This window comes from Phoxinus phoxinus, assembly GCF_949152265.1.
Source record: "Phoxinus phoxinus genome assembly, chromosome: 22".
NCBI lineage: Eukaryota > Metazoa > Chordata > Actinopteri > Cypriniformes > Leuciscidae > Phoxinus > Phoxinus phoxinus.
In genome coordinates, this window is record NC_136897.1 from 23,567,149 (window position 1) to 23,581,229 (window position 14,081).

The following is a 14,081-nucleotide window of genomic DNA, read 5'->3' on the forward strand; positions in this document are numbered from 1 at the left end:
GGAAAAGGCACATAAAGTAACATCTCTCACCCCATTAAGGAGAGAGCAGGTTTTGGTGCTGGCATATATCTACAGTTTCTGGAATTCTCCATGTGGCTGGATCACATTAACTTTGCTCTCCAGCCTCAGGAATCTTTCATACTCAGAATTTCAACCTTCAGAATCACCAAGCAAAAGACCCAGACAAATCGTGGAATAGAAATATATCAAAAGTTTCAGCAGATTCATTTTCGCTGGATGGAAAAGATAGGTGTGGAATGACATGGGTGAGTAAATAATGTCATAATTTTCATTTCTGGTTAAACTATCCCTTTCCCTTTATGTTATCATTTGGTATCACAGAAAAGCCCAGGATGCCTCTTTCCGATATAGGACGTTCAGTCAGTGGCATGAATCATAAAGGTAGGCTAGTACTCAGAAAACATGTCTGGAACAGTGAACAAAAATGATCACTTGTTGAAGTAGGCAGGGAACTGCACTAGTTTAGAGTACCACAGTGAGGCAGTAGAGTGCTCCTTTTCAACCCGTTCAATGTTTCAGATTCAGGCCAGTGGATCACAGTCATTCATCTGTGCTCTTAGGAAGCTGGAACAACGCTGCCCATTACGCAGAGACGCGACACACCGAAGTGACCTGCGTGTTTTTCCACTCTTTTGCCTTCAGTTTGAAAGGACTGTCATGTCCGAAGTCCGAACACAGAAAAGACAACAGATCACTCGTCATCTGAGTGCGCAAAAACAACAATATTAAAGGATATGAACCGCGTGCCGTTTGAACAGGTGCATCCCAGATCACCACAACCATCCGAAAAGTTTTTTTAACTGACTCACGGTGGAAATGGATCACCAGCAGCTGGATTTCATGCAACTTTTCATGCAAACTCTGTTTCCAATCGGACAGTGAAGGAGATCTCTCCAAACTCAACTGACCATGCACTGGGACATGCATCTTCTAACTATGGATTACTAACCTGCCTTTACACACACTGCTAAACATGAAACCCCTTTGGAATCCTCAGTTTGTGATGATGATATTCAAGTGCGCAATGGTCTTGTTTCCTGGATTCCTGCAGGGCTTCACAGGTGAGTGAAAAAAATGTGGTGGAACATATGTTCTATCTATCTATCTATCTATCTATCTATCTATCTATCTATCTATCTATCTATCTATCTATCTATCTATCTATCTATCTATCTATCTATCTATCTATCTATCTATCCTCTCTTTCTTTTTCCTGTCTGTCCTTAAACTTTTCTTTTAAAATTTTATTTTCACATATATTCATACTTGAATATACATGATTCACTGATTAAGGATTATATAATGATGTGTAAATTAATTAAAATTTTAAATGATTTTAAACAGATCTCGAAAGAGAATTATAAAAAAAACTTAACAAATATTGCTTTTTCATTTTGTGGGAAGAAGGATCCATTAAAATAACTAGACTTCTCCTTGTAATAATAATCAAATTGTCAGATGTATAGACTTAGTGTGAGATCTGGTTTTCATTTGTATGCATTTAGTGTTTATTTAAAGCTTAAGCTGTGTAATATGTCATATTTTCATAACATGACAACATCCAATTTTAATGTATTCTTATTTATAACTTTCTTAAATTATATTAAACTTTTCTTTCACTTTTCTTGTCACACCTAACTATTGTTGCAGTGCTGCAATCTTTGCAGGAGAAATGGCACAGCTTTTGTGAAAGCCCAACTGTGAGGTTCATTAAAGGCTCAGGTTGTCAAACATTGGTTTGTGACATGCCAGAACCTGACTGTAGAAGTTCAGTGTTCAAAAATGGTGCATTTCAGTTCATCAACATCAAAGTTTGCAATGCATGCTTCATTTGTGAATGTACGTGCAATGCATGTTGTCTCTTTTACACAGAGTCCAGATGTGTTGGTCGTGCTTGCAGCCCTCCTATGGGTAACTTGGCCAGTGGCAGGACCCTTTTCACGCTGACTAGCTGCTGCACTAATAGCTCTTCCTGCCTGCCAACCCAGCCACGCTGTCTAGCAGAGCTTCATCCTCCTGCCCTCATGGCCGATGACCCGTTTATTCATCCAGATACCTGGTGGGGCTCAGCGGCGGCCACTGGAGAAAAGGAAGAAATCCGTCTTGACTTGGAGACACGGTTCTGCATGAGTCACGTTGTGATGTTGTTCCGTTCTCCACGTCCTGCTGCTATGAGGTTGGAAAGCTCACAGGACTTCGGGCAGACCTGGGAGACACTAAAGCTGTTTGCCAGGAACTGCACTGAGATGTTCGGGCTTCCTGATGATGTAAGTCAAGCAGTAGCTGTCTGCACTTCCAGATATTCCAACGCGGTCCCGTGCAGCCGAGGAGAGGTAAGGAAGGAAATAAGGTCTCCAAAGCACCACAAAACATCATTTTTAAATGCTTCAACAGCTTTGAATGTGAAGGATTTTCAATGCTTGGGTCACTTTTTCAAAACTCTTTACACGGTGAGCACAACAGCAGTTTACATGGGCAAAACTGTGGAACATTTTCAATTGCTTTGGCACAAAATGCATTCAGTGACTACTTTTTTTCAAATTAAAAGTAACCCTCAAAACTGTACCTACAGGCCAATTTGTACATGTTATACTCTTTTCAAAACTTAAGTTCAAATTCTAACATAATACAAAACTGAATATGATTGCAATTTGCTATATTTCTGCAGTCATACCATATTTAAATATGCTAAATGTAAATGTAAAAAAGGAAATACTATGAAAAATATTAGATGTAGATGAACATCTACACAGGTGTTAGTCTTTTAATTTCATTGCCATCTATACAAAAACGGACAGCTTGGGAATAATTTTGGACTTTAATGTAAACTTGGACAATGTAACATATACTGCAGTGAAGAGAGTAGAGAGGTGTCATCCTTGTCTTGTAAAGATAATTTGACAAAAGAAATCATTGTGTAGTGTAATGCTACCTGTGTTTAGTGTTTTTAGGTCATTGTTTTGTGAGTGACAAAGTGTGTTCGTTGGGTGAAAACCTTTGCTAGTTATGGAAGAATGAGTTGATTCGAGACGTGTGAAATGGTTTGGTAGTTTTAGTGCATTTTGAATGTAAAATGAACTGCTGTGCCAAGCTGAAAGTTGGTAAGAAGAACTGTGGGAAGAGTTTAGAAAAAGTGACCCAAGTACTGAGAAATGCTATAGTGATTGTAAAAAAAAAACTGTAACAATATAAAAGTTATTCTTATGTTTACTTGTGTATCATGACCTGAAGACGGACATTTTTAAACACTAAAAGCCTTTTACTTGCTAAAAAGCATAAACCTTCAATCTGACATCAGAAAGCATGTAGTAGATTGTTTACAACAGCTTTTTCAGCAAAGTTTTGATTGTTTATAATTTAGAGGCCTTAAAAATGTACATATCAAATATGATATGCTTTATAAGGTTAACCAGCATTTAAACCCCATTCGAGTACAACTATGGTGAATTTAAATCTCATTTCTGACTGATGCGTTTTGAAATATGACAATTCATCATCATTTGTTTCTAATTCTTTTATAGATCATATTCCGATCCATAGGATTGGGAAGTGGGATTGTCGATCCCTACAGTCCTGAGGCGCTATCCCGTCTGACAGTAACTAACTTACGAATACAGCTTTTAAAATCTCAACAGTGTCCCGTCTCGAAGGGGCAGCGGAGCGCCCCGCCCTTTTTACCCACAATTCACAGCAGGATGCTGACTTCTCCCACACCCAGTTCTGATCCCCTGGATTCAACCCCATTTGCTGTGTACTCTCTTTTGGCTAGAGGGACGTGTTTGTGCCATGGCCATGCTGAACATTGCCTTCTGGAAAATGAAGGACAAGACAGCCTGCAACCCAGTAATGTGGTAAGGGTGTCCATTTTGTTTGGGATTTTTGGGACAAAGAACATCGCAGACACTTTTCATGGTGAGGTCGATGTAAGCATGATATGGGCTTGAGGTATGGGCCCTAAATGGTTTTGTCCATTGGTTCCATGTCGGCCCTGCCTGAATTAGCCTTTGTAGGGCCCATATCTCAAGCTAATATCGTTCCTACATTCGCCTCACCATGAAATGTTGGCTGGATGCATACTTGAGGGTGTATATTGTGCACTCACCCGGTAGTTAAGAGAATAGGAAGTGGCCTGTTAAATGTATTTTTATAAGTCTTTGTGGGGCTTGAATGTGCAGCAACTGAAAGTGATTCATTTCTCTGGAGCGCAGGTGTCTGGCAAGTGTGTGTGTACCCACCACACAGCGGGCGATCACTGCGAGAGGTGTACCCCGCTCTACAACGACCAGCCCTGGAGAGCAGCCAATGGAAGCAGCGGGGAGAGCAACCCATGCCAGAGTGAGTGCGTTTACTGTACGGGCTGATTTACCCGTAAATTCCTTTAATCCTTGAAAATGGAAAGGAATTTGTGCTATGAAAGGTTTTTTTATATATATATATTTTACTTTCTAATGCAGGAGGGATCCGATACATATCTTATAACCACAATACCATGGGGGGTTGTTATGTTACTGTAAGCAATGATCCAGAACACAGAAACAAGAGTCTGAACATCTTAGCAACCACATAAACTATGCATTGGCAACCACCAGCAGAACCCTAGGATTTTTGTAGCAAAAATAACATTTTATTTTGACAAAGTAAACAAACAAAAAAAGTGTACATCATCATTTTATGATTTTAAAAATCTCCAGGTTTGATTGTACCTTATAATAAACATAAACAAAACACATTTTGCTTAAAGAAAATAAAGCCTGTTTTAGAGCCGTTATGGTCATTTTTATGTATTAAAAATCTCATTGTCATTACTGTAATGCAATTTAATAGTATTTTTACATCATGATATTATTGTACTGTTTTTAAATAAAATAATGTATTACTAAATAATCTAAAGGTATTTAGATTAGGTATTCTAAATGAAAAAGTAACTATTATTTAAAGTACTGTAATTATTATAATTTTTTAATTGAAAGTCTATTTCAAACCTCAGATTTTAATCATAATAAACAGATATTCTTCCAGAATTTCACTATTTAATTATTTCCATTATTCTTAATTGTGATTCTCACTAGATTCTCAATATTGCAAGTAATTTTCTTATTTACAATTATATATTAAATTCATTATTAATTAATTAAGGAAATTTAAATAAAAAAATGACTACATTGCAGAATTGTTCATCTAGTGAGCATCGCTATTAAGAATAATGGAAGTTACAAAAGAATGAAATGGCTTATTTTATTATGATTATTAACATTTAAAATGAAATAATAAAAACGTATTACAGCATTTTAAATAAAAGGCTAAATAAGTTAGAAAATGTCTGTATTGCAATATTGAGAATCAAGTGAGAATCGCTATTAGGAATAATGTAAAATACAAAAGAGTGAAATGGCTAGTTGCATATCTTAATTTTAAAATTGGATGTGTAAACTGGACTGTTGAGAATATTTTTTGCCTAAATAAGAGTTTTAAAGGGATTTCAATTTGATAATTGAAATGTCAAGGATTGTTTCTCAGGTCTTGAATGATTCTTTCTTCCATAATGTCTCCTTCTCTCCCTCTAACTTTTTCTCGATGCTCTCGTTCTCTGTGTCTCTAGAGTGTGAATGTCACGGCCACTCGGAGAGCTGCCACTTCTCCCAGCGAGTGTGGCTGTCCACAGGGGGCAGTAGTGGGGGCGTCTGCGACAACTGCCAGCATAACACTGTGGGTCGCCGGTGCCAGCGCTGTCGCCCTGGATACCACCGCCACCCTGCCAGACCCCTCAACTCCCCGCATGCTTGCACACGTAAGACAGTTAGAAAGAAGAGGAGGAACAAACAGACAGAACAAAGGGTTCTGCACTCAAATAGTTGTTTTTAATTTAAATCAAATTTGACTTTGTATATCTTATTAATGCACATTCCTGGTCTTATAGTGAATGATTTATTAGTGCATATTATTATAAAAAATAAAAAATAAAAAAAAAGTACAAAATTTGTAATCTTTAATCAACTATAACTTGCTCTTCCCTTTCAAATGACTTTTTGTTAAAACTTTATAATAAGGTGTCATGTTAAAGGTATAATTTTGGCCCTCAAGCGGTTAAAAAACGTCATTTGCATGAACATTTTTTAGGTTGTGCTTTAGTTCTGTGCGGATGCATATGTTTATCCACTGCTTATATAACATTCACCACTGGGCTTAAGAGATATAACCAGTTTAGATGGAAAGGATCTCAAGTTGACTAGCTGAAGACATCAGGTCATTACTGAAGCCTTCACAATAGATCATGCTTTACAGTGAACTCTGTTAGAGTTAAGAAAACCCCTTATTCACCTGCCGAGTAATAAAAACGCCATCTCCGCTTTTACAACATTTAAAATCCCTCTCGCCATCTCCGAAAAGCCAAGCCAATGTTGATTCTTGTTTTATTACGAGTTCTGTCACGTTCTCTTTTTGAAAACAGAAGCTCCTCTGTTCAGCGTTTTTTTTAAACGGCAGATTCCTGGAGATTCGAGATTTAGTCGATACTTTCTCGCTTGTTGCGACAACTAACCTATGCCACTTCCACACTGTATTCCACACCATACAGTACATGCGTCAAAGTAGCTCAGTGCAATAGGAATACAATAGGAAAAATGAAAGAAAAAAAAGTCCTTTAAAATAAAATAACCAACCATTAACAATTCACTAAAAAAACTCCTTGGCAAAAGAACACCTTAGCAGTCACATAGCTACACCTTAGCAACTATTAAACCTTAGCATAGTGATGACATGTTTTGCATGGTCAAGCACTCCTCATTTCCTTCATAAAAAAAATAAAAAAATAAACATGTATACGTTTTTTTCCATTTTTATTTTTCAAAATGGTTATCATTTACAGTCTTTCATTGCCTCCTAGTGGTGACGGTATGACACAGACCACTAAAGTGACTCAAAAGCAGTAGGAAGAGCTAATGAACCAAAAGTTGATTACCCTTCTTGTCTGTGGCAGGATGCTGGTGTGACCCAGTTGGTTCGGTGCCAATATATTTTGGCGATGAGACGCCATGGTGCCATCCTAGAAGTGGACAGTGCCACTGTAAACCTGGTGCGGGGGGCACCACCTGCAGCCACTGTCTACCAGGGTACTGGGGCTTTGGAGAGGAAGGCTGCAAACCTTGTGTGTGCCCCTTGACCTGTGACCCCATCACTGGCCATTGCCTAGACAGGTCAGGCTTATGCATACACAAGCTAATAAGTCTTATTTGTGATTTGAAATGAAAACATTGAGCATTAGGGAATCTCAAAACCAAAAATCCAAGTCGAATTTTAATTGCATACCTGCTGGGGATTTTCAAATATCATTGATTATCATTACATAATTTCCATTTAACAGCAAAGGCAGTGTGAAGCTTTACAATGTACCAATTGGTGGGAAAATTCCTGAACTGTCCCACTTTAAACCTCAAGAGGACGAGAGGGCGTGGCCTAAAGAACTTGCCGTCTCTGCACTGTACTATACAGGTGAGCTGACTACAGTAACAAAACACTGTTGTGAAACATGGTAAACCACAGCAGGAAATGTGACTTCAATGGCCTTTCAAAAAATGTGGTTTAATATGTGGTTCCTTCAAATGTAAGGCTTAGAAATGATTATGTATTGCAATGTAAATGGGTGAATCTCACAAACATCTATAACATGTCCAGGTCATGTTTCATCCCAAAATAAAATTTTACTTAAAGCTGTATTCCGTATATCCGCGGGAAATTCAAGCATGTCTTTGCGTCATTACGTCACATCTGTACACATAAAGAAGGTGTGTCGGCTAGTAGGCTATATTGCGTTTGAGGATGTTGGAGCACTTAATATAAACTTCGGATCCAGAAAGGTTCAAACGACAATCACCACCAGTGTCAACTGGAGATTCACCCATTGTAAAATGCAAAAGACATTATTTTCATGACACCATAGAGCAAAATGTATAAAAAATAAATCCTTTATGTAATGCAAAATGATTATACACCAGCACCATTCAAAAGTTTGAGGTTAGTACGATTTTATGTTTTTGAAAGAAGTCTCTTATGCTCACCAAGGCAGCATTTATTTGATCAAAAATACAGTAAAAACTCATATTGTGAAATGTATTATTATCATTTAAAATAACTATTTTCTATTATAATGTATTTTGTGCTGCTTAATATTTTAAGCAGTGGAAACTGTGATAAATTTTTACAGAATTCCTTGATGAATATAAAGTTCAAAATAACAGCATTTATTTGAAATCACCAATTTATCATTAAAAATTTTGACTTTATTGAATCTTAATGGTCCTAAAATAGGCTTCCTTTCATTTGTGGAAAATATAATTTCTTTGACCAGAGCATATTTTTGTGAGATTAAATATGTTAATATGCTTGCGACGTTAAATGTGAATTCTCTACAGGGAAGTGCAGCTGTAGAGAAAAGAAGCTGAAAAGTGTGGCTGATCTTTGCAAGATAAAATATGCATACGGTGAGGCTTTTTTAGGATATTAAATAATTTGATTAATCAAATCTGATGGCATTTGCTGTCTAAACAGACATTTGAATCTAATGAGTGAACTGACTGTTTGTGTTGGCCGTAGTGATCAAAGCCAGTGTGCTGTCAGCTCATGATAAAGGCACACACGCTGTTGTCTTGGTGAAGGTGAGGAAGGTCTTCCGTTCTGGAAAACTGACCCTCTCCCAGGGCACACACAGTCTGTACCCACTCTCTTGGACCAGCCGTGGCTGCACCTGTCCCATCCTCAACCCAGGTACACCACATAATGCCTTAAGTATAAAAATGTACTGTTATCTGGGCCACAGCTTGGGTTCAGTCAAGTTTGCCATTAGAGTAGTCACTGTTTTGTCTCCATCTTTAGGTGGGAACTATCTGCTGGCAGGTCCTGAGGAAGTGGACTCAGGGAGGCTACTGGTCACCATGCAGAGTCTGGTAGTCCCTTGGACCCCCATCCTGGGCTTTCAGGTCACAGAAGCACTGCATCAGGGCTGCCTATGAGCACAACTTTACCCAAATATACAGTTGCACAACACCATGGAAGTTTGTTTCCGACAGAATAAAAAAGGTAATTGTGACATATCTCACAATTCTGACTTTTTTTTCCATCAGAATTCCAACTTTATATTTGCAATTGAGAGTTTGTTATTAAATTCGGATTTTATTACTCGCAATTGCTATTTTATGATTCTCAATTTTGAGGAAAAAAGTCAAATTGTGAGAAATAAACTTGCAATTGTGTTTTTTCTGTTTTTTCTTTCTCTCAATTCAGTTTATATCCCACAATTGCAGGTTTATACAGTCTCATAAATCTGACTTTTAGCGCACAATTGACCCTTCGCAGGGAGCTTGATTGACAGGTGATCTGACCAATCATACTTCGCCATCTGCCATTTTGTCCGACAAAGCAGTCAGGAGAGTTAGTAGATTAACATGGGAGGATTTGAACTTGAAAAGTGGAGTGTACTAACGCCTTTCCGCGGTTTAAACAACATTCCTTCTTATGTTCATTCATGTTTATTTGATGCTATAAATAAACTAGAAGGAAGAGATGATCGGTTCACGAGGAGCTTTAACTGAGGCTCTACAGCGATCTGTCAGACACATTAAAGAGCCACAAAACGGTATTTATTGTTTAAATTTCTTTTAAAAAATGACCAAATTTGAAAGGTGAGACTACTGAAAAGTAACCTGGTCTGTCAGCGCGTTGTCAGTGTCCTCTCTGCGCCTCCGCGGTGTATTTTTTTCACTGCGTGAGAACATAGTGTGGCGTGAGAGCAGCGTAGCTTGTCGGACATAGCGACAGTAACTAAGGGGGGCGGGTCTTTGCGAGCGGTCAATTGCGAGTTTTTTAAATTCTTATTTTATTACTCGCAATTGCTATTTTATGATTCTCAATTTTGAGGAAAAAAGTCAAATTGTGAGAAATAAACTTGCAATTGTGTTTTTTTCTCTCAATTCAGTTTATATCCCACAATTTCGACTTTCACAATTGCAGGTTTATTCAGCCTCATAAATCTGACTTTTAGCTCACAATTGTGAGTTTATCTCCCACAATTCAGGGAAAAAGTCAGAATTGTGAGATATAAACTCGCAATTGCGCATTAAAGTCAGAATCGGGAAATAAAAAGTCGCAATTACTTTTTTTTTTTTAAATTTCCTGTCGGTAACAAGCTTCCAGACATCACTGCCCAAACTTGAAAGCCCTCACTTGAAATGATGCCATTGTACCAAAGCAGGCAGCTGGATACTTAATGTACCATGACCACCGGATGCAACTGAACTAGAATGTGGGTAATTACCAGAACCAAGATTCATGAAGCAGTCGCATGGCAAAGTGCACTTAATAGTCAGTTAAAATAAATATAATTGTCAAAGAACAAGTTGGTCAAGGACCCTTAAAAAACAACTGTTCTTTTAGATGGCTGTCTTGTGGACATGAATATCATAAATGCATAAACTCAGAACATGGATATGGCATTCATGAACCTGATGATTGGACTGTTTTTGTACTTATTTCTCTGTGATTAGATGATAGTCATTAAAGGACACACCAAACTGGTTTCTTGAATATAAGAATGGACGAATTATGAATATGAGCCAGTGAATCCATAGGCTCACAAGGACTGCAGGGCATTTTTGGGATTCATTCATTCACACTTTTGTATTTTATTAGCTTCTTTGCTTACATTTCAGGTTCAAAAATACATTTGAACATGTCACAATTGAAAAACAAAAGGTATGAAGGACTGATTCAAATTCTTCCAGTGCTTATGCATGATTTGGCTCTGTATCTTATTTTATTAAACCATTTTACAGAAACATACATCACAGATGAAAATATGAGATTGTTTAATCAAAACAAGAATGATCACATTAAGGCTTTGAATGACAAATTTTGGGAAAAAAAAGCACAGTTGCTCTTGGAGACAAAACAGACAGATTCGTAAATGTCACTGGATAACACTTTACATTAAGGTCTTATTTGTTAACATTAGTTAATTACTCTAACAATTATTACCAATATATTTTTTTACAGCATTTATTAACATTTGTTCATGTTAGTTTACGGGGCTAACAGATACAACATGATCTTAATAATGTAAATGTAGAGATTAACATTAACCAAGATTAATAAATGCTGTAGAAGTATTGTACATTGTTATTAGTTCATGCTAACTAATAATGTAGTTAACTAATGTTCACACCTTATTGTAAAGTGTTATGACACAGATTGTATCAATAAGCCACATGATATTTTAAGGTTGCAAAAAGGATCTGGTATCAGAACAATTCTTAAATGCTGCTTAATGTTAGCAATAGCATGTGTTGAGAACGGATCTAGATATTATCCCTCAATGTTAGATAATTTAAACAAAACCTACTACCGGTAGTTTCTGGAACAACAGATATTTGCATGTTCTTACTGAACAGAAGATCTTATTTTTGATGTGTTGATGTTTCCCTATTATAATCGTTTTGACAGGTGAGTTTACTCGCTCACGCCCTCTACTGTTTGCACTTGCAACTTTAGGCTACACGCTTCCAAACCTCAACAACAGAACATTTCTTCATCATAAAATTGTTTAATCGTGTTCTACAACAAAAATCAGCATAGGAAATGTATATAGACTTGTTATTTTTTTCATCCCAAAACTGCACAGTCGTCAAAGTACAACCGCCAAACGACCTTTGATCAGTAGTAGTACACAACTAGCTGAGTTTTGGTTAGGGAGCAAATAATAACCAGGGGGGTCATACTCACCATACAGATCCCCAAAACTAATTATTTAGAGGTCCCTCAAGTGCATGTTAATGTCATTTGAATATTTGAATCAAAAAACCTGAAGTTTAAGGGCTTCCCCCATCTCTGTGCATCATGCAGCCAGGTGAAGAACATCATAGTTATCCAGTGGCGTATTTAGATATGATCTCTGCATACACGAAAGTGGAGCGGTCTCTGCTGTGAGGTGCGGTGGGAATGTAGCCAGGATAATATTAGCTAGCTGCTGGGTTTTCTGTGGCTGCTGGTGCGGATTCAGGAGAGGATGTAGGGAGAGAGTCAGTGGAAGTGGATTCGCTGGGTATAGTATCAGCCCCACCAGAGGGGGCGCTGTCATTGTCGTCTTCCTGGGGGTAGAGCTCTGGGTATTTCTGCATACACTCCTGCATATCCCGGAAGTTTTCCACACAATTGGACCCCTTCACCTCCTCTTTGCTATAGTGGAAACAAGAAAAGGCTTCCTTGAACTGCTGTCCACAAGGGCCACTGGCCATACCGCCCAGACACGGGCAGTTCCAGTTTATGTCACCATTAGGTAAAATAAGGCCTGTAGGGTCAAATGAAATGAGTGTAAAATTAGTATTCTGGAGGTAAGGCATTATCATATTTAGGCTAAACTATGCAAAAATTATATTATTACTGTGAACATAAATTTTTGTATTTTGTAAGTAAATCAAACTTACCATGATCTTCATACGGATCATTAGGGTCATCTTCGATTAACTCAGCATTACTGGGTGCTTCATGATCCTCTTTGGTGACAAATATGACGCGATCTTTACCTATTGTGAGAAAAGAATGAAGTTACACACAATGATACAATTTGTATATTTTCTATTTACAAACATACTGCTAATTGACTTCTATACCAGTGTTATTGACGTAAACTCTTACACATTTTCTGTGATTAAAAAATGACATACACATATATAATGAATTTCCCAAAAGGGATGAATAAAATATGTATCATCTTCCACGCCCACACACACACACACACACTAAAAATGACAAAATCACATGACAACTAAAATGAAAATGAAACGATAAAATAAAAGTCAATTCTAAATATTAATAAATACGACAATAGTACACACACATTATATATTTATTTATGCTCTGTACTAAATTTTGAGGGCAAACATCCCAGACACATTGGACTGCAAATTCAGAGTAATCAAAATATTACACTTTATAAAAGTATCCACAAACAGTAAAACACAATCTGTACACATGGACTAAATGAACCACTGAAGCACACGTACTGTCATGAACTTTACATCCCCTCTTGTTTATAAATCTATATATGTGCCAATGTGTAATAATGTGTGTTGAAGTTCATATTGTTAAAATATTTATATCACTCTGTGTTCATAATGAAAAACATAACATTATGTATAACCATAAAAATAACCATTTAATTAAAAAATAACCATTTGGTGTACTTTAAATTATGATGACCTTGCAGGCGGCAGCTATATAACGTTACAGGGTGACACAACATACAACGTTAGTCATTCAGTCATCATAGCCTCAAGTTCATCTATAATTCCACCAGTAATACTTCACTAAACTTGTACACACATAATGTAGGATAGTTTAGCACGACACATTTGAACACATGTGAAAATAGTATTTGCAGCCGATAAATACTTGAATACCTCACTGTCATTGATCATAATAAGCATGGCTGGGGACTGACTTTTGCTGGCATGAGCACTAGCCGCACAGCTAAACGACAGTAAAACATGGGTAGAAAATGAGTTTAAACAGTCCGATTTAGTTTAATCATACCTTCCTGTTTGCAGTACGACATATCTGCTGACAGATCCGTCTGATTGCCGTTTATCCGATCAATGAAACTCAAACACCGGTACAATGATCAATCCACACGCCTGTTACATCAACCCCAGCATGGAGGCAGGCAGCTACAGTAGCCACGTGACGTCACAGCCGGATTGTATCAAAATAAAAGTCCTCATGACATTTCAAAATAAAGGTGAAGGAAATAACGCTTTCCTTGACGAGGGAGTAATAGTAAGTTGTTACTTTTCAAATGCCTTATATCATATGCACAGATTATATTGTTTTATCATTGTCCAAGACCCGGACTTCAGTCTTAAACTATGAAAATCCATAAAATAATTATTTGATAATTCATTCTAAAGAGTTAAATAAACACAGGCTGCTGTTTATTGTTAACTTTATTTAATTAATTAATTAAATAAAAATCCCCCACAAAAAATACGACTGTCCCGACTGTGTCGACAGTTATG

At 37.3% G+C, this 14,081-nt stretch overlaps 2 protein-coding genes across 3 annotated transcripts; one reads left to right on the plus strand and one right to left on the minus strand.

Annotated features, from left to right (window-relative positions):
- Nucleotides 1-467: 467 nt before the first annotated feature.
- Nucleotides 468-9,383, plus strand: LOC306990848 (netrin-4). 2 transcript variants are annotated; one of them, XM_079598147.1, is made up of 10 exons: nucleotides 468-1,082; nucleotides 1,894-2,354; nucleotides 3,543-3,872; nucleotides 4,230-4,356; nucleotides 5,621-5,809; nucleotides 6,998-7,214; nucleotides 7,382-7,509; nucleotides 8,430-8,498; nucleotides 8,611-8,781; nucleotides 8,890-9,383. In XM_079598147.1, the coding sequence occupies exons 1-10, from the start codon at nucleotides 995-997 to the stop codon at nucleotides 9,024-9,026; spliced, it is 1,917 nt and encodes a 638-aa protein (XP_079454273.1). In that variant the 5' UTR covers nucleotides 468-994; the 3' UTR covers nucleotides 9,027-9,383. The 2 variants fall into 2 exon arrangements, with proteins under 2 accessions (XP_079454273.1, XP_079454272.1); XM_079598146.1 differs by lacking the exon at nucleotides 468-1,082 and having other exon boundaries at nucleotides 1,671-2,354; nucleotides 8,890-9,258.
- A 1,102-nt stretch (nucleotides 9,384-10,485) lies between these two features.
- chchd4a (coiled-coil-helix-coiled-coil-helix domain containing 4a) lies at nucleotides 10,486-13,830 on the minus strand. Its single transcript, XM_079598148.1, has 3 exons — nucleotides 13,600-13,830; nucleotides 12,492-12,590; nucleotides 10,486-12,355 (listed from the first exon to the last, which is right to left on the minus strand). The coding sequence occupies exons 1-3, from the start codon at nucleotides 13,619-13,621 to the stop codon at nucleotides 12,024-12,026; spliced, it is 453 nt and encodes a 150-aa protein (XP_079454274.1). The 5' UTR covers nucleotides 13,622-13,830; the 3' UTR covers nucleotides 10,486-12,023.
- Nucleotides 13,831-14,081: the final 251 nt, after the last annotated feature.